This window comes from Lipotes vexillifer, unplaced genomic scaffold (genome assembly GCF_000442215.2).
Source record: "Lipotes vexillifer unplaced genomic scaffold, Lipotes_vexillifer_v1.1 scaffold2189, whole genome shotgun sequence".
In the NCBI taxonomy this organism is placed as follows: domain Eukaryota; kingdom Metazoa; phylum Chordata; class Mammalia; order Artiodactyla; family Lipotidae; genus Lipotes; species Lipotes vexillifer.
The window spans coordinates 107,829-132,266 of NW_006789336.1; the positions used below are offsets into that span (position 1 = coordinate 107,829).

The 24,438-nt window shown below is 35.2% G+C and overlaps 1 protein-coding gene across 1 annotated transcript in view; it reads left to right on the forward strand.

Moving 5' to 3' along the window:
• DYNC2H1 (dynein cytoplasmic 2 heavy chain 1) overlaps positions 1-24,438 on the forward strand; it is a gene marked incomplete at both ends in the record, with an annotated part of 341,923 nt that overhangs the window by 107,361 nt on the left and 210,124 nt on the right. Inside the window, 6 exons of the mRNA XM_007462583.1 lie at positions 730-853; positions 1,670-1,791; positions 10,987-11,073; positions 13,458-13,584; positions 21,874-22,015; positions 22,594-22,703. Of these exons, the coding sequence (XP_007462645.1) occupies positions 730-853; positions 1,670-1,791; positions 10,987-11,073; positions 13,458-13,584; positions 21,874-22,015; positions 22,594-22,703 (712 nt within the window). The remainder of the gene's footprint in view (positions 1-729; positions 854-1,669; positions 1,792-10,986; positions 11,074-13,457; positions 13,585-21,873; positions 22,016-22,593; positions 22,704-24,438) is intronic.

Consider the following 24,438-nt stretch of genomic DNA (forward strand, 5'->3'; position numbering starts at 1 on the left):
AGGAATGCCTTAAAGTCTTTAAGAATATCTTAATAAACAAATATTTATTTGGTCCTCACACAGTATAGAGCATTGTGTTTACTGTGATTTACTGATGAAGTAAATATAGTCACTATTTTCAAAAAGAATCTTGGACTCTTGGCAGAGACAGACACAGGGAGCAGGCGAGAGCCCCATAAATTATATAAGAGTGATGTAAACTGGAAGACAAAAGGCTGATTATTAACTCAATATGCAATTATGCAGCTTTAGGTTTCACAGTATAACAATGGTATTGTGGTTTGTGCTGCTGTTCAATTCCATTTTAGGACTTAGGTTGATAGTAGAGTTCTTTTTCTATCTGAAATGGGAGAGAAGATTTAGATTGAGGGGGCACTTTAAAATCTTTCTTATAAAGGAGTCAGAATATTTTCTTGCATATCCTAGAATGTATTAGTACCCAGGGGTTCACAAAAAGGGATATGGGTAGAATTCAAGATTATAATCCCTTCATTTTATTGCTTCAGTGTATTCACAGAACATTAGAAAAATTGTGCATCTTTCTGGAGATCCTCGTCTATAAAAAATGACGAATGGTACTTCAGAAGCTTAAGTACTTTAAAAGTACCCTATTTTTTGGTTAACTAATAGATTAAAAGTATTGTATACACCACTTTGTTAAATTGATATTTTTGTTAAAAATAGCAAACTTTATTTAGCCTTATTTGCAGTACTATGCTTTAATTTCAGTTTCCTTGCAAAGAGAGGTGTGAGAGAAGACATAGCAACCTTTGATGCACGAAATATTCCAAAGGAAATAAGAGAGAGTGTTGAAGAACTTCTTTTTAAAAATAAAGGATCTTTTGATCCAAAGGTAATTTTTAACAGTTGTGCCATAAATTCCCTTTCCATACTATATAATATTCTGCTTGTCAAAATATGATGATTTATCATTATTGATTGTTTAGTTTACCTAAAAACTAAAAGTTCATTATAATAAGTTGTAAGTATTATAGCTGGGAAGCATTTACCAGAAGAATTAGGTAAACTATTGTAGAATCTAGGGAGTTGGGGGCAGGTTTATTATCTTAAGTGGTTTTTGAATCTTATGATCTGCTGTCAGCGGTAAGTTCCTAACTAATCATAACTTACAACTTGCCTGTATGCTTTTATTTCTTCTAGTATACTTGTCATATAATAACAGATATCTCTCTTGGGATACTTATATCTAATTTCAGTGAACAGTTAAAATTCCATGATTCTGGTCTTTTTTAGATCCTTTATTCAAAATGTCATGTACTTCTTCTTTGACACCAATAGCAATTGTTTGAAAATTTCTTTTATCTAATAAAGATCTATCTTGTATATTGCAGAGAAGGAATTGGTGCTTGAACATCGTTGTGGACGGCACATGTATTCATTTTAAACGTGGCTAATAATTACTTATGTCAATAAAATGTCATTATATTAAAGATTGTATGTGGTTCAGAAAGATTTATTCTTAAGAAAAAATAGAGTATATGTATTTTTCACTTAAAATAGCAATTCACTTTGTTTTTGCTATAAACCAAAAACTTCATTATTCGGGACAAGTTATTAAACAAATGCTTAAAGAAAATACACTAGAATTAACTTTGCTTTTATTTGAAATTAAGTTAGGATGTGGAATAATTTCTGATGTATTTTTCAGAATGCTAAGCGTGCCAGTACCGCAGCTGCTCCTTTAGCTGCCTGGGTTAAAGCCAATGTCCAGTACTCCCATGTCTTGGAGCGAATTCAGCCTTTGAAAACTGAACAGGCAGGATTAGAATCGTAAGTGAAACATAAAATATAAATAGTTCTAACCTTTATTTTCATCAATCTGATGACCTAGTTATTAGGATTTATTTCTTGTCTGTATCTAAAATGGCAGCTGACAACACTGAGTCATTTAAATACAAATTAAGAACATAGATCAAGATGATGGAGTGGAGGATGTGGAGCTCACCTCACCGCACAAGCACATCAAAAATACATCTACATGTGGAACAATTATCATGGGAAACTGACTAGAAACTGGCAGAAGAACTGTACAATTAAAGCTGCAAGAAAGATCTGTACATAATTGGGTAGGACAGAAAAAAAAGGCATTTGGTCAGGACCTGAGCCCCTAGGAAGGATCTGTAAGAAAGAGAAGTTCTCTATGGGTGGACCCTTGACTTGAAGAGCGAGGAGGTTGAGCTACACACTGGGCATACCAGTCCTGGGCTCCTGCGTGGAAGAGACAGTCCCCCTCGCCTGCTGGGAAATCTACTGAGACAGACAGAAGGGCTGGAAAAGCCTAGACTCTACTTGTGAGGAGTGCTCGCATGCTGGCTTGCTAACAATCAGGGTTGAGAGTTTTGCATTAATGGGTGCTGCCTTACCACACTTCCCAATCTGAATGGGCAAACAACCCAGGCCCACTCACTCCATCCCTGGTGCAAGATTTGCACACAGACTTGGTCTAGCTATGGAGAGACAGACTGGGGAGGCTGGGGTATGATCCGGTGGAGCCATGGAGGCCATTGTCAGTGTGCACATGAGCAGTGCCACAGAAATGCCCAGTGACTAAGCACTGAAGCTCAGGCAGACAGGCCTTGAGAGAGACACAGCCCGAGGGACTGGGGTGTGGTCCAGGTGGGACAGTAGCAGTTGTCATCAGCATGCTCAGGAGTACAGAGCCTTTCATCTCCCAGTGAGAGTACCCTGGCTCTGGCTCCACTCACTCCACACCACAGCTTAGCAGTAGATCTGGGGCAGACAGGTCCTGTGAGAACACTGCCACAGAGGCAGCCCAGATCTCTGGTGGCAGTGCAGTCACTTCAATTCCTGCAGCCACAACGCCCCAGCCCTCAGCCCCAGCCTACTTCAGACCATAGCCTTGCACTAGATCTCAGATGAACACAGCAGAGAAAGGGATTCAACCTTGGGCTGCTTCTGAGCAGAAATGTGAATGCCTACACAGGTGATGCATAGGTCCTCTGTGACTGCATGGGCCTTCCTTGCTTCAGCAATCACCTCCTTTTGGGCAGGGCTTGAACTCATGGACAGTGGAACCTGATTGAGCCTGACCATCAGGGCTTCTACTCCAACAACTAGGGAGCAGACCTCACCCCTGACAGGGCATTGACAGCCATGGAGCAGAGAAAAAGTCCCACTTCACATCTTGTACAGGCTCCAGATGCTACAACACCAGCCATACCACCTATCCAGGGGATAATAGCCCACACACCCTGAAGAATGATGTGGCTGGCGTCCAACTGAAACCAGCCCTCACACCAAAAATATTGGATTCACACAGTCTACACAGTGATGCTCCCACATAAAAACACCCCTTCAAGACCACAGCAGATAACTGTTTCTGCTAAATTCATAGAGACAAAGAAAGTTAAGTAAAATGAAAAGGGAGAGGAACTACTTCCAATTAAAAGAACAAGATAAATCCCCTGAAAGAACAAATAATGAAACAGACCATGCACCAGTCTACTAGACCCTGAATTCAAAAAGGAGGTAATAAAAATGCTAACTGAATTAAGAAAGATTATCGATAGAAACACAGATCACTGTAACAAGGACCTAGAAACTATAAAGAGGAACCAATCAAAAATAGACAATTCAATTCCCAAAATAAAACCAATCTAGAAGCAATGAATAGCAGACTAAATGACACAAAAGAATAAATAAGTGATCTGGAGATAGAATAATGGAAATCACCCAATCAGAACAGCAGACAGAAAGACAAATGAAAAAAAAAAAAATGAAATCAACATATCAGATCTATGGGATAATATAAAACATGCTAACCTATGCATGACAGGGGTTTCAGAAGGAGATGAGAGAAGGGGGTTGAAAATGTATTTGAAGAAAATATGGCTGAATACTTCTCAAACCTAAAGAAGGAAACAGATACCCAGGTACAGTAAGCACAGAGAGTCCCAAACAAGATGAACCCAAACAGACGCACACTAAATCATATATTAATTAAAATGGCAAAAGTTAAAAGAGAGGATTCTAAAGGCAGCAAGAGAAAAACCACCAAAAGGCTATCAGCTGATTTCTCTGCAGAAACTTTACAGGATAGTAGGGACGGCATGATATATTCAAAGTACTGAAGGGCAAAGCCTGCAACATAGGACGCTGTTCCTAGCAAGATTATCATTTGGAATAGAAGGAGAGCTAAAGAATTTTTCAGAGAAGCAAAAACTAAAAGAATTCAGCAATACTAAACCTACCCTAAAAGAAATATTGAAGGGTCTTCTCTAAATAGAAAAGAAGCAAGAATCTGTAGGAAAGGGAAAATCAGAATAGGAAAGGCAAATATAGAAGGAATCAAGATCACTTTTAAAAACCAATACATAGGGGCTTCCCTGGTGGCGCAGTGCTTGAGAGTCCGCCTGCCGATGCAGGAGACGCGGGTTCGTGCCCCGTTTCGGGAGGATCCCACATGCCGCGGAGCGGCTGGGCCCGTGAGCCATGGCCACTGAGCCTGCGCGTCCGGAGCCTGTGCTCCGCAAATGGGAGAGGCCACAACAGTGAGAGGCCCGCATAACGCAAGGAAACAAACAAAAAAAAAAAAACAAAAAACAAAACAAAAAAACCAATACATAGATTAAAAAATAATAATTGTGAAAATAATTTTAACTACAATTAACAGTAAAAGGATAGGCATTACAATGTAAAATAGGATATAAAAATCACAAAATGTAGGGGAGGGGAGTATAAAAATGTAGATTTTTAAAAAATACGAACTTGAATGACTATCAATTTAAAGCAAGTAGATATAGTTATGGGTCAACATACTTGAACTCCGTGGTAACCTCAAATCAGAAATGTACAATAGATTCACCAAAACCAAAAAGAAAGAGCTCAAGCATACTACAAAAGGAAAACATCAACCCCCTCCCCCTGCCAAAGGGAAAAAAATGCACAGAGAAGAACTATAAAAGCAACTGGAAAACAAGGATTAAAATGGCAGTACATGCATACTTATCAATAACTACTTTAAATGTCACTGGACTAAATGCTCTGATCAAAAGACAGAGTGGCAGATTGGAGGAAAAAACCAAGAAACTACAATTTGCTGCCTTCAGAAGACTAACATCAGGATGAAAGATACACATAGACTGAAAGGGGATGGAGAAAGAGAATTCATGCAAATGGAAACAACAAGAAAGTGGGGGTAACAATACTCCTATCAGACAAAATAGACTTTAAAACAAAAGCCATAAAGAAAGAAAAAGGGCATTATATAATGATAAAGTGATCAATATAAGAAGAGGATATTGCACTTGTACTGTAGGAGCACCGAAGTATATAAAACAAATGCTAGCAGACATAAAGGGAGAAATTGACAATGATACAATAATAGCAGGAGTCTTTAACACCCCACTGACATCAATGGACAGATCATCCAGACAGAACATCAATACGGCAAGAACGTTCTTAAATGATACAATAGAGCAGTTGGACTTAATTGATGTCTACAGGGCACTACATCCAAAACAAAAAACAAAAACAGAATACACATTCCTTTCAAGCTCACATAGAAGATTCTCTAGGATAGATAACATACTAGATCACAGAACAAGCCTCAACAAATTTAAGAGGATAGATATTACTTCAAGCATCTTTTCTGACCACAGTGGTATGGAACTAGAAGTAAACTACAGAAAGCAAAATAGGAAAAGAACAAACACATGGAGACAAAACAACAAGCTACTAAAAAGACAGTGGCTCAACAATGAAATCAAAGAATAAATCAGAAAATACCTTGAGACAAATGACAATGAAAACGCAACCTTACAAAATCTATGGGATGCAGCAAAATAGTTTTAAGAGGGAAATTTATAGTGATATACAGGCCTTCCTCAAGTAACAAGAAAAATCTCAAACAACCTAACCTACCACCAAAATGAATAAGAAAGAGAAGGATAAACAAAATCCAAAGTTAACAGAAGGAACGAAATAATAAAGATCAATGGGAAATAAATAAAATAAGAGATCAAAAAATAATAGAAAAGATCAATAAAACCAAGAGCTGGTAGTTTGAAAAGGTAAATCAACAAACCTCCAGAGAGACTCACCAAGAACAAAAGAGAAAGGACTCCAATAAGTAAGATAAGAAATTAAAGAGGAGAAATAACAACTGATACCAGAGAAATACAAAAAATTATAAGAATACCATGAACAGTTTTATACTAACAAATTAGACAACCTAGAAGAAATGAACAAGTTTATAGGAACATGCAGCCTGCAAAAATTGAGTCAAGAAGAAATGGATAACTTGAACAGACTTATCACTAGAAGTGCAGTAGAATATGTAATTAAAAAAACAAAAACAAAAACAAAAAAACTCCCTGCAAACAAAAGCCCTGGACTGGATGGCTTCACTGGGAAATTTTACCAAACATACAAGGAGGAACTCATACCAGTCCTTCTAAAACTATTCCAAAAAATTGAAGAGGAGGGAACACTTCTAAATTCAATCTGTGAGACCACTGTTATCCTGACACCAAAACCAGACAAAGACACTACAAAAAAAGAAATTTACAGGCCAATATCTTTGATGAATTTAGACGTAAAAATCTTCAGCAAAGTATTAGCAAATTGAATCCAACAATACATGAAAAGGATCATACACCATGATAAAGTTGGGTTCATTCCAGGATCACAAGGATGGTTCAAAATATGTGAATCAATCGGTGTGATACACCACATTAACAAAAGCAAAGACAGAAACCACATCATCATCTCAATAGTTGCAGAAAAAGCATTTGACAAAGTTCAATATCCATTCATGATAAAAACTCTCACCAAAATGGCTATATAGGGAACATATCTGAACATAATAAAAGCCATTTATGACAGACCCATAGCCAACATAATACTCAATGGTGAAAACCTGAAAGGCTTCCTGGTAAATTCAAGAACAAGACAAGGATATCCACTCTCACCAGTTCTATTCAACATTGTAGTGGAAGACCTAACTACAGCAGTTGGACAAGAAAAAGAAGTAAAAGTTTTACGAATTGGAAGGAAAGATTGAAAACTGTCACTACTTCAGATGACATGATACTCTATAAAGAGGACCCCAAAGTCTCCACACAAAATCTATTAGAACTAATAAATGAGTTCAGAAAGGTAGCAGGATACAAGATTAATACATGGAAATTTGTTGTGTTTCTTTACACTAACAATTAAATATCAGAAAGAGAAAGCAAAAAAAGAAAAAAAATCTTGTTTAAAATCGTGTCAAAAAAAGTAAAATACCTAGGAATAAATTTAACTGAGGAGGTGAAAGACGTATATGCTGAAAGCTGTAAAACATTGGTATAAAGTAAATTGAGGATGATTCAAAGAGACAAAAAGATATCCAATGCTCTTGGATTGGAGGAATTAATACTGTTAAAATGACTATACTACCCAAAGTAATATACAGATTTAATGTAATCTCTATCAAAATACTCATGACATTTTTCACAGAACTAGAAAAAATAATCCTAAAATTTATATGGAACCCCAAAAGACCCAGAATTGCCAAAGCAATCCTGAGGAAAAAGAACAAAGTTGGAGGCATACCCCTTCCAGACCTCAGACTATACTACAAAGCTACAGTAATCAAAACGGTGTAGTATTGGCACAAAAACAGACATATAGATCAATGGAACAGAATAGACAGCCCAGAAATAAGCCCATGCACCCATGATCTATGACAAAGGAGGCAAGAATATACAATGGAGAAAAGACAGTTTCTTTAACAAGTGGTGTTGGGAAAACTGGACAGCTACATGTAAATCAATGAAATTAGAACACTTCCTCACACCATATACAAAAATAAACTCAAAATAGTTTAAAGACCTAAATATAAGACATGACACATAAAACTCCTAGAAGAGAACATAGGCAAAAACATTTTCTGACATAAATCATAGCAATATTTTCTTGGATCAGTCACATAAGGCAAAAGAAATAAAAGCAAAAATAAACAAATGGCACCTAATCAAACTGAAAAGCTTTTGCACAGCAAAGGAAGCCATCAACAAAATGAAAAAAAAACCTACAGAATGGGAAAAAAAATATTTGCAAGCAGTGTGACTGACAAGGGGTAAATATGCAAACAATTCATATAACTCATTAACAAAAAAATAAACAACCCAATCAAAAAATGGGCAGAAGGCCTAAATAGACATTTCTTCAAAGAAGACATACAAATGGCCAACAGGTACATGAAAAGATGCTCATCATCACTATTAGAGAAGTGCAAATCAAAACCCCAATGAGGTATCACCTCACACAAGTCAGAATGGCTATCATCAAAAAGTCCACAAATAATAAATGCCAGAGAGGGTGTGGAGAAAGGGAACCCTCCTACACTGTTGGTGGGAATGTAAACTGGTGCAGCCATTATGGAAAACAGTATGGAGGTTCCTCAAAAAACTAAAAGTAGAGCTACCATATGATCTTGCAATCCCACTCCTGGGCATATATCTGGAGAAAACCATAATTTGAAAAGATACAGGCACCCCAGTGTTCATTGCAGCACTGTTTACAATAGCCAAGACATGGAAGCCACCTAAATGTCCATCGACAGATGAATGGATAAAGAAGATACACAAAATGAATCTATATACAAAACAGAAGCAGACTTACAGACATATAATACAAATTTATGGTTACCAAAGGAGAGAGAGAATGAGGGATAGATTAGGCATATATTATTAAAAGACATAAACTATTATACATAAAATAGATAAGCAACAAGGTTTTACTATATAGCACAGGGAATTTTCTTCAATATCTTATAATCTACGATGGAATATAATCTGCAAAAACAAAAAATAAAACTGGATCACTATGCTGTACACCTGAAACTAACACAGTATTATAAATTAACTATACATCACTAAAGAAAAAGAAAAAAAAATGAAAAGTTAAACAGAACAAAAAAAGAAAAAGCAATTAAAAGATGTATAGCAGAATCAACTCACTTTTTTCCTCCTGTGTTAAGTTGTTGGAAAGATAAGTTGGTAGAAGTTCCTTTAGAAAGAGCCAAAATTTTGTGAAGGAATACTGTCAAAGTACAAAAAGTAGATTTTAGAAATTTAGAGCTTTTATATTTTTTTCCTCTAAGTTTTAGGAAGCTTTTAGTATATTATTTCCAAAACATTATCTGGCAGGTGTGGGGAAAATTTAACAATTTACTTTTGGGACTTAAACTTTTAATTTGCTATTGTTATTAAGTATTATATTTTATCTCATTTGTTCTAAATGCAGACTAAGAGATATTTTATGTTCATGATCATTCAACTTTTGAAATTATCTCTTACTTCTTACTCTACACAAGGAGATTTTTAGCTGCCTAAGTTTCTTATTTTTTTCAATATAATTACATGAAATGTTTGTGTTAAATTATATTAAATATTATATACTTTGATTATATAAATATTTTTTACAGCTTGGACATATCATGTTTTATGAGTATATTTCCTTTCTTGTATACCTTTTGTTATGCTTAATAATTGCCTTATTTTTTCAATTGATTATTTTTTTTCTGTTTATGTATCACATATTTATCCACAGTCTTTTTGTCAGACCCTAAAATGTATTTGGAATCTATGTGTTCTATTTAATTTTTTCTTAGTACTCTCCTACTTAGAGCCTTTTGTCCTCCTGTTTCAAGGTGAGTTAGTTCTTCCCTAGGCCTGCAGTCTACAGCTTAAGTTATCTTGAGATTGCTTTTCACCATTATTCTGGGGTTATATTTGTCTCTTTTCTGATCATATTCTCTTATTTTGGGTCTTTGTCTTTCTCTTTCTTAGTTTAGTCCCTCATTTTTCTGGAACACATAGTAGCTTCTTAAGCAAGGTTATATGGGATGAAAAATATTTTGAGATTTGCATGTCTAAAATTATCTGTATTATACTATTATATGTGATCATAATTGGGCTGGGCTTAAAATACTAGACTAGAAATAAATTAATCTCATGATTTTGAAGGCCATATTCTATTATAGTAGTTTTCAAAATGTGGTCCCTGAACCATCAGCATCAATGTTACCTGGGAAATTGTTAAAAGAGCAAATTTTTGATCTCCATCAAGGCTTATTGAATCAGATATGCTGGGGAATGAGACCTTGCAATCTGTGTTTAGACAAAAACTCAAGTTGATTTGTGCAATGCACAAATGCCCAGCAGTGCATGGCAGTGTGGATTGGCCATTTGATGACAACCTCTCAATATTTGTGGGTACTTTTGAGAGGGGTAAGCCAGTCATTTCTCTAGAAGAATCCTACTATCTTCTGCCTAGGGATTGAGTAGGGGTGGTTGGGGGTGGGTAAGAGCAATAAGGTTTGACTTTCAGGGATGTATGTAGAGGATAGTCTGCTCTCAATGCAGGAGGGAATCTGAGGTCAAATGTTATATTATCAATTATTAAACAATCTTCTGTATTTAGCTCTATTATTTTCTTCAGAGGTACCTGTTGTCTACATTTCCTGAACATTTTTGAATACTTCTTTTCACCTATCTTCCTGCAGTCATTTAACTTTTGCCCTTTTGCATTTTGATATGTCAGTTATGACCTTTCAAAATTTTATTAAAATTACTCCTTAGTAGTACTTTTCTCTTTCATTGTCTTTATTCTTGTGCATGTATGTTTTAATTTATTCCCTTGGTTTCATTTTAGTAGGATTTTAGAAGGGAAAGAAGATAAGTGAATACTTTTAGTCTTCCATTTTTATCTAGAAATCTGTGGGCACAAGTGTTTTAAAATATAGATTCCTGGAAGTGGTATGGTTAGGTCAGAGAATACACTTTTAATTATAGCATGGCTTTTCAAATCAAATTCTAAGTGAAGGTATTATAACTACTGAATTATTGATAGTTTTCATTGTCATCTATTTACTGCACAATTACATTTTAAGGTGCTGTTGTGGCTTTTTGTTGATAACTAGAGTAGAATGACTTATAAAATTGAATTATATTTTAGAAATTTGCAGAAAACTGAAGACAGAAAAAGGAAACTAGAGGAGCTTCTTAATTCTGTTGGTCAAAAAGTGTCAGAACTCAAAGAAAAGTAAGTTAAGTTTTGAAATGTATTTTGAATATTTGAAAACATACCTCAGCTAATACATAAATTTTGAAAACCTTAGTTATAATCACTGTCCTAATTTTTTGGTATCTCACTCTAAAAAGGGGAAGGATGTAAAATAATATAGAATGTCTTTCTTTTAAAAAACATTTAATAAGAACAAAAATATTTTAAGTTTCTATGTTCCCAAGCATTGGAAAATTGAGCAGGAAGAATTGAACGTAATGTGTTAATGCTGGGAGTGTTTACATTTGGTATTCCCATTTCTTTCTTATTTTGACTTCAAGATTTTAGACTCCTTTATCTCAGATGATGCTATAGGACCACCTAATTCCATAATCTTTCCAGAGGTATATAATCATGTTAAAAAATTTTTATCTTTTTAACTTTGCCCTTTTTGGTATTACAAATATTCCTTCATGCAAATATTATTCTCAAATTTAAGAAACATTTATGAATGTGATTAATCTTAAAACCTTTCCTGTACCTCTGTGTTCCTGTGATTGCCTTTTAATATAGGATAGAAAATATTGGTATGGGAATTATTATAAATGTGGAAGCATTTTCCTTTAAGAATTGTGAAGATTGAAAAACTGGAGAATGTGTCATTAAATATAGCATATGTTATCACTTGCTTTCAGTTTTATGAGACTAAAACTTTTCTATAAACATATTTTTTCTTTAAGTGGTGTGTTATGTATCCTTTTCTTTCTTATGAAAAAATACAAATTATTGCACCAAGAAAAAAATTCATCAGACTGAAAACTATGAGTTTTTTTTTCTATACAGAGTTAGGAAACAGTTATCTCTGTTTACATTTATTTATATTTACTTATAGAGAATAAACAAAAAAATCTTCAAACCCATAAATTCAATGTTTTTCATATTCCTGAATTTTTTTTTATGTTAGACATACAGAAATGAAATCACATAATTTCTTTCCTGGTATAATTAGAGAAGTATAAGGAAAATAATATATTCTTTTCAGTGTTACATGCTCAGAATCAGTACTTAATAATACTCAGATAATTGTCAAATATTTATTGAGTGGTTAGCTTATGATACCAATGTTTGATTCCATTTGTTAGTCATTTGCATGTGTCAGGTGCTGTCCTAGGCACTTTACATATTCATCATTTTTAATACTTAAAACAACACTGAGAGGTGGATATTCTTACATTTTGCAGATTAGGAAGCTAAAGATTGGAAAGATTTATTTGCCTGAGTTAAGCAGTTAGTAAATGACTAAGCAAGCATTAGATCTTGTATTTGTCTGACTCCATAAAGTTCCTCTTCTTAGTCACTACACTATACTACCAGTATTTTGGAAGTATTATTATGAAAACCTTCTGAATGATATGACTGAGGACCTTGTGGATAATGTGACTGAGGAATTGAATTTTTAATTTTATTTAGTTTTAATTAAATTTAGACAGCCATATATGGCTACCATTTTGGACAAGTGACTCCTAGAGTCTTATGTCTAGGGAAGGGAGGAATAGAGCACTTAGGCAATAAAAGTACTGTAAAATGCCTGGAACTTAATATCAGACACACCCATATATGAATTTTAGATCCTCTGCTTACTGTTGGGGAGACCTGTGCAATAATCTGTTTGGATTTAAGTCTCCATATTTATAAAATGAGAATTGTAATACTTATTTTGAACTGTTCTGAGAATTGGCAGAATCCTGAGCATTTTGAAGGCACTTACATATTTGTTGAAGGACTAAGTAATAGGAATATTACTATTATATTTAATAAAATAATATATATGCACAAGTATTTTTAAGGAAAATAATTTAAAAGTTTTAAACTTTGGCAAATGGGCACATAGGGAGAGAACATATCTAATGGGCTGAATATATCAGGTTAGTTTTAAGATTTTATTTATATTTTTGATAGGTATATATTTGAGGGAGTTAGAGTGAGGTGTGAGGTAGGGATAAGGAAGGAGCTGGAAAGTATTCTAGGCAAATGGAACATCCTGTTGAAGGGCACAGCAGATAAAAGATAGGGCATTTTCTGAGAATATAAAATTCTTCAGATGTTGACATATAGTTTTACTGAACTGAGTAAAATAAAATAAAACAGAAAAGATAGATCAATATTATGACTGGTCCTTTGAATGTCATATTCATAAGTTTATACATAATGTAGTAGGACATCAAGGCCCTGTGAGAATGTTCCCCTTTAAATGTATGTGTTGGTATTGTGTCTCTTACATTAATGATATTTTATATGCAAATATTATCAATATTATAGTTAATTAAATTATTGTATAAAAGTTCACTTTACTATATAAGCATAATTTAATTAAATCTATCTTAAATCCAATTGTCTTTAATTAAGCTTTAATGTTTTCATAGATTTCAGAGCAGGACTTCAGAAGCTGCCAAACTTGAAGCTGAAGTAAGAAAAGCACAAGAAACAATTAAAGCTGCAGAAGTCTTGATTAATCAGCTTGACAGAGAACACAAGAGATGGAATGCACAGGTTTGTTTGAAAGAGAGGTCATAAAGAGGCATTGTTTAAAACACAGGAAATGTGTAAGATAATATATTTGTTAACAAAATGAAAAGGAAAAAATATCCATTAAATTTCAGCCCCGGCTTAGGATAAATTATCTAGATATTAACGGCCATTGTGAATTAATCTTTTTTTTTTAACATCTTTATTGGAGTATAATTGCTTTACACTGGTGAGTTAGTTGCTGCTGTATAGCAAAGTGAATCAGCTATACATAAACATATATCCCCATATCTCCTGCCTGCGGCTCCCTCCCACACTTCTATCCCACCCCTCTAGGTAGGTGGACACAAAGCACCGAGCTGATCTCCCTGTGCTATGGGACTGCTTCCCACTAGCTATCTGTTTTACATTTGGTAGTGTATATATGTCCATGCCACTCTATCACTTCGTCCCAGCTTACTCTTCCCCCTCCCTGTGCCCTCAAGTCCATTCTCTATGTCTGCGATTTTATTCCTTTCCTGCCCCTAGGTTCTTCAGAACCATTTTTTTTAGATTCCATATATGTGTGTTAGCATATGGTATTTGTTTTTCTCTTTCTGACTTACTTCACTCCGTATGACAGTATCTATGTCCATCTACCTCATTACAAATAACTTAGTTTTGTTTCTTTTTATGCCTGAGGAATATTCCATTGTATATATGTGCCACATCTTCTGTATCCATTCATCTGTTGATGGACACGTAGGTTGCTTACATGTCCTGTCTATTGTAAATAGTGCTGCAGTGAAAATTGTGTTACATGTCTCTTTTTGAATTATGGTTTTCTCAGGGTATATGCCCAGTAGTGGGATTGCTGGGTCGTATTGTAGTTCTCTTTATAGACTTTTCACCATTGTATAATCTTGCCTCCTTTATCAAAAATAAGATGACCATATGTGTGTGGATTGATCTCCGGGCTTTCTATCCTGTTCCATTGATCTATATTTCTGTTCTTGTGGCAATACCATTCTGTCTTGATTACTGTGGCTTTGTAGTATAGTCTGAAGACAGGGAGCCTGATTCCTCCAGCTCCAGTTTTCTTTCTCAAGATTGCTTTGGCTATTCGGGGTCTTTTGTGTTTCCATACAAATTGTGAAATTTTTTGTTCTAGTTCTGTGAAAAATGCCATTGGTAGTTTGATAGGGATTGCACTGAATCTGTAGATTGCTTTGGGTGGTATAGTCATTTTCACAAAGTTGATTCTTCCAATCCAGGCACATAGTATATCTCTCCATCTGTTTGTATTATCTTTAATTTCTTTCATCAGTGTCTTACAGTTTTCTGCATACAGGTCTTTTGTCTCCTTAGGTAGGTTTATTCCTAGGTATTTTATTCTTTTTGTTGCAATGGTAAATGGGAGTATTTCCTTAATTTCTCTTTCAGATTTTTCATCATTAGTGTATAGGAATGTGGGAGATTTCTGTGCATTAATTTTGTATCCTGCTACTTTACCAGATTCATTGATTAGCTCTAGTATTTTCTGGTAGCATCACTGTGATTCTTTATGAATAGTATCATGTCATCTGTAAACAGTGACAGTTTTACTTCTTCTTTTCCAATTTGGATTTGTTTTATTTCTTTTTCTTGTCTGATTGCTGTGGCTAAAACTTCCAAAACTATGTTGAATAATAGTGGTGAGAGTGGGCAACCTTGTCTTTTTCCTGATCTTAGTGGAAATGGTTTCAGTTTTTCACCATTGAGAATGATGTTGGCTGTGGGTTTGTCATATATGACCTTTATTATGTTGAGGTAAGTTCCCTCTATACCTATGTTCTGTAGAGTTTTTATCATAAGTGGGTGTTGAATTTTCTCGAAAGCTTTTTCTGCGTCTATTGAGATGATCATATGGTTTTCTCCTTCAGTTCGTTAATATGCTTTATCACATTGATTGAATTTCATATATTGAAGAATCCTTGCATTCCTGGGAGAAATGCCACTTGATCAGGGTGTATGATCCTTTTAATGTGCTGCTGGATTCTGTTTGCTAGTATTTTGTTGAGGATTTTTGTATTTATGTTCATCAGTGATATTGGTCTGTAATTTTCTTTTATGGTGACATCTTTGGTTTTGTTATCAGGGTGATGGTGGCCTTGTACGATGAGTTTAGGAGAGTTCCTCCCTCTACTATATTTTGGAAGAGTTTCAGAAGGATAGGTGTTAGCTCTTCTCTAAATGTTTGATAGAATTTGCCTGTGAATCCATCGAGTCCTGAGCTTTCGTTTGTTGGAAGATTTTTTTTTTTTTTTTTTTTTTTTGCAGTACGCAGGCCTCTCACTGTTGTGGCCTCTCCCATTGCAGAGCACAGGCTCCGGATGCGCAGGCTCAGCAGCCATGGCTCACGGGCCCAGCCGCTCCGCGGCATGTGGAGTCTTCCCAGACCAGGGCACGAACATGTGTCCCCTGCATCAGTAGGCGGACTCTCAACACTGCGCCACCAGGGAAGCCCTGTTGGAAGATTTTTAATCACAGTTTCAATTTCAGTGCTTGTGATTGGCCTGTTTATATTTTCTGTTTCTTCCTGGTTCAGTCTCGGGAGGTTGTGCTTTTCTAAGAATTTGTTCATTTCTTCCACGTTGTCCATATCATTGGCATATAGTTGCTTGTAGTAATCTCTCATGATCCTCTGTTTTTCTGCAGTGTCAGTTGTTACTTCTTCTTTTTCATTTCTAATTCTGTTGATTTTAGTCTTCTCCCTTTTATTCTTGATGAGTCTGGCTAATGGTTTATCAATTTTGTTTATCTTCTCAAAGAACCAGCTTTTAGTTTTATTGATCTTAGCTATTTTTTTCTCCATTTCTTTTTCATTTATTTTGAATCTGATATTTATGATTTCTTTCCTTCTGCTAACTTTGGGATTTTTTTGTTCTTCTTTCTCTAACTGCTTAAGGTGTAAGTTTAGGTTGTTTATTTGAGATATTTCTTGTTTCTTGAGGTAGGATTATATTGCTATAAACCTCCCTCTTAGAACTGCTTTTGCTGCATCCCCTAGGTTTTGGGTTGTAGTGTTTTCATTGTCACTTGTTTCTAGGTTTTTTTCTTTGATTTCTTCAGTGATCTCTTGGTTATGTAGTAGTATATTGTTTAGCCTTCATGTGGTTGTATTTTTTACAGATTTTTTTCCTGTAATTGATATCTAGTTTCATAGCATTGTGGTCGGAAAAGATACTTGATACAATATCAATTTTCTTAAATTTACCAAGGCTTGATTTGTGACCCAAGGTATGATCTATCCTGGAGAATATTCCATTAGCACTTGAGAAGAAAGAGTATTCTGTTGTTTTTGGATGGAATGTCCTTTAAATATCAATTAAGTCCATCTTGTTTAAGGTATCATTTAAAGCTTGTGTTTCCTTATTCATTTTCATTTTGGATGATCTGTCCATTGGTGAAAGTGGGATGTTAAAGTCCCCTACTATGATTGTGTTACTGCCGATTTCTCTGTTTATGGCTGTTAGTATTCGTCTTAAGTATTGAGGTGCTCCTATGTTTGGGTGCATAAATATTTACAATTGTTATATCTTCTTCTTGGATTGATCCCTTGATCATTATTTAGTGTCCTTCTTTTTCTCTTGTAATAGTCTTTATTTTAAAGTCTATTTTGTCTGATATGAAAATTGCTACTCCAGCTTCCTTCTGATTTGCATTTGCATGGAATATCTTTTTCCATCCCCTCACTTTCAGTTTGTCTGTGTCCCTAGGTCTGAAGTGGGTCTATTGTAGACTGCATATATATAGGTCTTGTTTTTGTACCCATTCAGGTGTCTATGTGTTTTGGTTGGAGCATTTAATCCATTTACATTTAAGGTAGTTATCAATATATGTGTTCCTATTACCATTTTCTTAATTGTTTTGGGTTATTGTAGGTCATTTCTTTCTCTTGTGTTTCCTGCCTAGAGAAGTTCCTTTAGGATTTGTTGTAAAACTGGTTTGATGGTGCTGAATGCTCTTAGCTTTTGTTTGTCTGTAAAGGTTTTAATTTCTCCATCGAATCTGAATGATATCCTTTCTGGGTAGAGTAATCTTGGTTGTAGGTTTTTCTCTCATCACTTTAAATATGTCCTCTCACTCCCTTCTGGTTTGCAGAGTTTCTGCTGAAAGATCAGCTGTTAACCTTATGGGGATTCCCTTGTATGTTATTTGTTGCTTTTCCCTTGCTGCTTTTAATATTTTTTATTTGTATTTCATTTTTAATAGTTTGATTAATTTGTGTTGTGGTGTATTTTTCCTTGGATTTATCCTGTATGGGACTCTCTGCGCTTCCTGGACTTGATCGACTATTTCCTTTCCCATATTAGGGAAGTTTTCAACTATAATCTCTTCAAATATTTTCTCAGTCCCTCTCTTTTTCTCTTCTTCTTCTGGGACCCCTATAATTCGAATGTTGGTGCATTTAATGTTGTCCCAGAGGTCTATGAGACTGTCTTAAATTCTTTTCATTCTCTTTTCTTTATTCTGCTATGCAACAGTTATTTCCGCTGTTTTAACTTTCAGGTCACTTATCTGTTCTTCTCCCTCAGTTATTCTGCTATTGATTCCTTCTAGAGAATTTTTAAGTTCATATATTGTGTTGTTCATCATTGTTTGTTTGCTCTTTAGTTCTTCTAGTTCCTTGTTAAACGTTTCTTGTGTTTTCTCCATTCTATTTCCAAGATTTTGGATCATCTTTACTATGATTACTCTGAATTCTTTTTCAGGTAGACTGACTATTTCCTCTTCATTTGTTTGGTTGGGTGGGTTTTTACATTGCTCCTTCATCTGCTGTGTATTTCTCTGTCTTCTCATTTTCTTAACTTACTGTGTTTGGGGTCTCCTTTTTGCAGGCTGCAGGTTCGTAGTTCCTGTTGTTTTTGGTGTCTGCCTCCAGTGGGTAGGGTTGGTTCAGTGGGTTGTGTAGGTTTCCTGGGGGAGGGGACTGGTGCCTGTGTTCTGGTGGATGAGGCTGGATCTTGTCTTTCTGGTGGGCAGGTCCACGTCTGTTGGTGTGTTTTGGGTTGTCTGTGACTTATTATGATTTTAGGCTGCCTCTCTGCTAACGCGTGGGGTTGTGTTCCTCTCTTGCTAGTTGTTTCGCATAGGGTGTCCAGTGCTCTAGCTTGCTGGTCGTTTAGTGGAGCTGGGTCTTCACGTTCAGATGGAGATCTCTGAGAGAGCTTTTGCTGTTTGATATTACGGGTGGGGCCGGGAAGTCTCTGGTGGACCAATGTCCTGAACTCAGCTCTCCCACCTCAGATGCTCAGGCTTGACACCTGGCTAGAACAGCAAGACTCTGTCAGCCACACGGCTCAGAAGAAAAGGGAGAAAAAAAAGAAAGAATGAAAAAAATTAAATTGAAAAATATTATTAAAAACAAAAAAATAAAAAATAATGAAAAAAGAGTAACCAATCCAAAAAACAAATCCACCAATGATAACAAGCACTAAAAAGTATACTAAAAAAAAAAAAAGCCGCACAGAACCCTAAGACAAATGATAAAAGCAAAGCTATACAGACAAAATTACACAAAGAAGCATATCCATACACAGTCGCAAAAGGAGAAGAAGGAAAAATATTTATATATGTATAAAAAACGAAGAATTCAACCAAATCAGTAAATAAATCTGCCAGTGATAATAAGCTCTAAATACTAAACTAAGATAAACATAAAACCAGAAACAAATTAGATGCAGAAAGCAAACCCCAAGTCTGCAATTACTCCCAAAGTCCACTGCCTCAGTTTTGGGATGTTTCGTTGTATATTCAGGTTTTCCAAAGATGCAGGGTACGTCAAGTTGATTGTGGAGTTTTAATCCACTGCTCCTGAGGCTTCATGGAGAGATTTCCCTTTTTCTTCTTTGTTCGCCCAGCTCCTGGGGTTCAGCGTTGGATTTGGCCCTGCCTCTGCTTGTAGGTTGCCTGAGAGCATCTCTTCCCTGCCCAGACAGGACAGGATTAAAGCAGCAGCGTATTAGGGGTCTGTTGCTCACTCAAGCCAGGGGGAGGGAGGGGTACGGAATGTGGATTGAGCCTACAGCGGCAGAGGTCAGCATGATGTTGCAACAGCCTGAGGCATGCCATGTGTTCTCCTGGGGAAGTTGTTCCTGGATCACAGGACCCTGACAGTGGCGGGCTGCACAGGCTGCCGGGAGGGGAGGTGTGGATAGTGACCTGTGCTCGCACACAGGCTTCTTGGTGGCGGCAGCAGCAGCCTTAGCATCTCATGCCCATCACTGGTGTCTGCACTGATAGCCTTGGCTAGCGCCTGTCTCTGGAGCTCATTTACATGGTGCTCTGAATCCCCTCTCCTTGCACACTCCGAAACAATGGTGTCTTGCCTCTTAGGCAGTTCCAGACATTTTCCCAGACTCCCTCCTGGCTAGCTGAGGTGCACTGGCCCCCTGCCGGCTGTGTTCACATGGCCAACCCAAGTCCTCTCCCTGGCATCTGACCTCTGAAACCCGAGTCTCCACTCCTAGCCCCAACCTGTCCCTGTGGGTGAGCAGACAGGCCTCTCAGGCTGGTGAGTGCTGGTCGGCAGCGATCCTCTGTGCGGGAATCTCTCTGTTTTGCCCTCCGCACCCCTGTTGCTGCGCTCTCCTCCATGACTCTGAAGCTTCTCCCCCCGGCCACCCCCTGTCTCCACCAGTAAAGGGGCTTCCTAGTGCGTGGAAATTTTTCCACCTTCACAGCTCCCTCCCACTGGTGCAGGTCCCATCCCTGTTCTTTTGTCTCTGTTTTTTCTTTTTTCTTTTGCCCTACCCAGGTACATGGGGAGTTCTTTGCCTTTTAGGAAGTCTGAGGTCTTCTACCAGTGTTCAGTAGGTGTTCTGTAGGAGTTGTTCCACATGTAGATGTATTTCTGATGTATTTGTGGGGAGGAAGGTGATCTCCATGTCTTACTCCTCTGCCATCTTGAAGCTCTGCCATGAATTAAATTTTAAGCAAAATATCTTTATATGAATGGATTTTAGACAAAGCATCCTATTTCTCTTTTAGTTAGGAAAAGGTAGTGGTAAAAATGAGTTGTGGAGAACTTAGTACTGTTTAGAGCCTTTTTTGGATTTACCTTTACCAAGACAGTCCTCTTAGGATTTGACACTGTCAACTATTTATTTGTGTTTGAAATTCTCTCTTATTTCAACTTTGTTAAAGTGTTGTCTCTTGTTTTGGTTCATTTGTTTTGATTTTGTTTTTGTTTTAAGCAGTTAGATTCCTGCCTTTGCTGGATCCTCCTCATCTGCTTATCCAATAATGTTGATTGCCTCCTCAGTATTCTCTTTCTCAGCTCCTTTCTGTGCAAATATTCTCAGAATTCTCATCCAGTCTTAAGAATATCACCCAAATGATGATGCTGACCAGAGCTATGTTTCTAATCTGCTGACTTTTAAATTCATATTTGTAACTACACCTTAGATATTGGCATTCAGCTGTCTCCGGAACTCAATTACATGTCTAAATTAACTTATTTTCTTTTCTCATATGAAATCTCTTTTATTTCCTATGTCTCATAAGGCGTCTTTCTTATAGGCATCAAAACTAAAAATATGTGGATTATCTTAGACTCCTTCTATTAATTTGTATCCCTTTGCAAATATCCCTCATATTTGTCTTCCCTCCTTAATGCTCTTCTTTTTCTTTTTTCACCTGAATTCTCCTGACTTGTCTTTCTCCTATCTGACCCTTTAATTAGTTGATTCTTATTTGTCAGCTGAACTATCTTTCTAAAACCCAGTCTCATTACATCACTCACTGCTCTGTTTAAACACTTTCAGTGGCTCATTATTACCGCAGGTTAAAACTGAAGCTACTTTGCGTGGCATGGGAAGACTTTCAAATCTTCCTCCTTCCAATCAATTCTGTGTTTCTCTTTTCATTATTCCTATTTTGGTACTCTTTCTGCTCAGGCTTATGCATTAGCCACACTATGCTTCTAGTTAAAGAGTCTCCATGCTTAATTTTTGTTTTTTACCTTTGCTCATACTCTGTGTTTCTAAACCATGTTTTACAAAGTGATGCTAATTCACAGTATTTATCAGAATTATTAGGAAATTTCAATGACAAAATATATTCTTCTTTCCAGATATGTTGGGATTTTATACATTGTTTTAATATCACAGCAAGGTCTGAGGTCTTGTTGGTATTTTTACATTTTGACAATTTTGTTCAGACATGTTATTACTTTAAACCAATAAATGATTTTTTCTGTAGTCAAAACTTCAATTTGTGAAGCTATTAATATTTTTTTCTATCTTAGAACATATCTATATGTTGCTCTCTCTCTCTCCACTTTTTTTCCAGGTTACAGAGATAACAGAGGAATTAGCTACTCTTCCTAAAAGAGCTCAGCTAGCTGCTGCATTTATTACATATCTTTCTGCTGCTCCTGAGGGTCTGAGAAAAACCTGTTTGGTAGAATGGACCAAGTCAGCTGGTCTTGAAAGTTTGTATTTAGTTATTCATAAATTTGAAATTTCAGTATACTAAAAAGCACATCTTTTGATTTTTGTCATTTTACTTTTTTTTAAATGAGGAAAATTTTCTGTAAGTTAAAGCATACCATAACTACTTTAGATTTGCTAAATTCTACAAATGTTCTGAGAATCGCTTTATTATAATGACTCTTCTACCCATAAAATCTCTTTTTGAAACTGACACCACTGAATTATTTTGATGTTGTATGAATGCAGTTAAACATTTTATTAATTTTTACACTAATTTCGTATGGTAAGATGAGATGTAGGAATTCCAAAATTCTTTGTGAATTTTGTGGTTTTCACAAATTATTATAGTTGTGAAACATTCATTTGATAGAAGAAATATAATTTGAGTTTCATTCCTTTGCACTTTTTAAAACTTGTTTTCTCTTTAGTTTCTGATTCTAAATGCAGAAGAATGGATTGCATATTAAGAATGATCATGGGACTTTTGTTTGAGTATATTATAAATAGTTTTATTTCCTTTCTTTTATCAAGCATAAGATTATTGTAGTAAAGTATTATTGATATCTTAATTTTTCAGAATTTGATTTGAGGAGATTTCTTTGTACTGAAAGTGAACAGTTAATTTGGAAAAGTGAAGGCCTACCATCAGATGACCTTTCCATAGAAAATGCTCTTATTATCTTACAGGTAATTAATCTACTTTAATCTTCTCATTAGAAATGTTTCTTTTGAAGCTTGCTCCATGAAGTACTTTCTTCAAATCCTTAGGCTTTCACAGTTAGTCTTAGTTAAGTAAAAGTATTTTGCTAATAAAAATCCATTTGTGATTCAGGTAGCATCTCTAAAATTTTCAGTGTAATTTATTTTTTACCTTAATATAAAAGTATAAATAAAAATGGTATCATTTTGATGGCAAAATATTTTAAATTGAACTTCCTGATAATAGAAATGTTTTAGGGATACTTGATTCATTTGGTTATATAGTTCTTTCATCTAGAGTATATTTTAAAAATAAAAATTTTATACTTTTATTTCATTTTGTTTTACAAAGTTATGGAAAGTGAAGATGGATAAGTTTTGGGTTATAAGTTAAAGATAACCATGTGCATATTTTGGGAAATTGTTCTTTTACATAGTATATGTTTCCAAAAAGTAATTATTTAAAATTGAAACTATTATACCTTAATTAGCAGTGAGTGTGAAAACCAAATTCAAAATCTTGTATATAAGCAAATCATTTCTTTGTATGAAGTTTGATTTTTTTTTACCATTACTTTAGTTTACCTTTCTGATACAGGATTTGGAAGATAACGTTTCCCCCTTGAAAATATGTTTTGTTTTTTCTATTCTTTTTATCTCAGCAGTTTATACCCTATATTACCAGTGTTTTCTTTCCTCTCTACAACCCTTCTCTCTGTCCACACACCATTTCTTTATCCCATAACTCTACATCTCAAAGAAAATATAAACATTAAATGCTTCTCCTTAGGCAGTGTAAGCTATATTATTATAAGATTCATATTGTGAGTATGAATTGTGGTCCCTGTTCATTCCTGAATAATTTATTCTGTTTGATTTGACCTGTTAATCAGCTGACTATGCTTTGACTCTATACATTGGTGTTTTACTAGCATAGAAGTCGTTGAACAAAGATTACACAATTTTGCCTTCTTTTAATTTGATTTGGCTTAAACTTTAATTTATTTTTTAAACATTTTTATCATTATTTTTCACACTAGAATTACAAATCTGGAACTCTAAATGTGTATGTAAGTAAATTCATTACAACCTAGTACTTTTTATCATATTTGTTATTCCTTTCCCAAGGTTTCATAGTCACTCCTTTTTCAGTACTCCAAGAAAGCAATTGTTTGCAGATTAAAAAAAAAATACTAGTTTAACAATTTTTCTTTTTTATTCCATAAGAAATCAGAGGCTTTTAGAAAAAATATATCACAATAATTTTTATTTTTTTACTGATAATAGTAATTGAAAATATTTATTTTGTATTCTGAATTAAATTGTCTTTCATGATGAATTTGGAGGATATTGTCTTTGAAATTAATTTTAATGACAAGCTTAGTATACTTTGTATTTAATATTGCCAAGTTTCTTACAGACACATGTGCATTTATATGACAAAACAAAACCATTTGGACAAACTTGTTAGAGTTATTAGTCATTTTGTTGAAATAAATTTTCCATTACGGTTAACATTTTATCTTAATTCTAAGGTGGACTAGATTTAGAATAAACTGTTGTAGTTGCGTGTGTGGTTGGATACAAGAAGTCTATAACATCTACTCATTAACATTACCATGTGATATGAAGTTATATGTCTAAATATGTACAAATTGGGTTTCTGGGAGTCTTCCCTGAGAAAAAAAATGACTAGGTGTGATGAATTAAATGTATTTTTGAT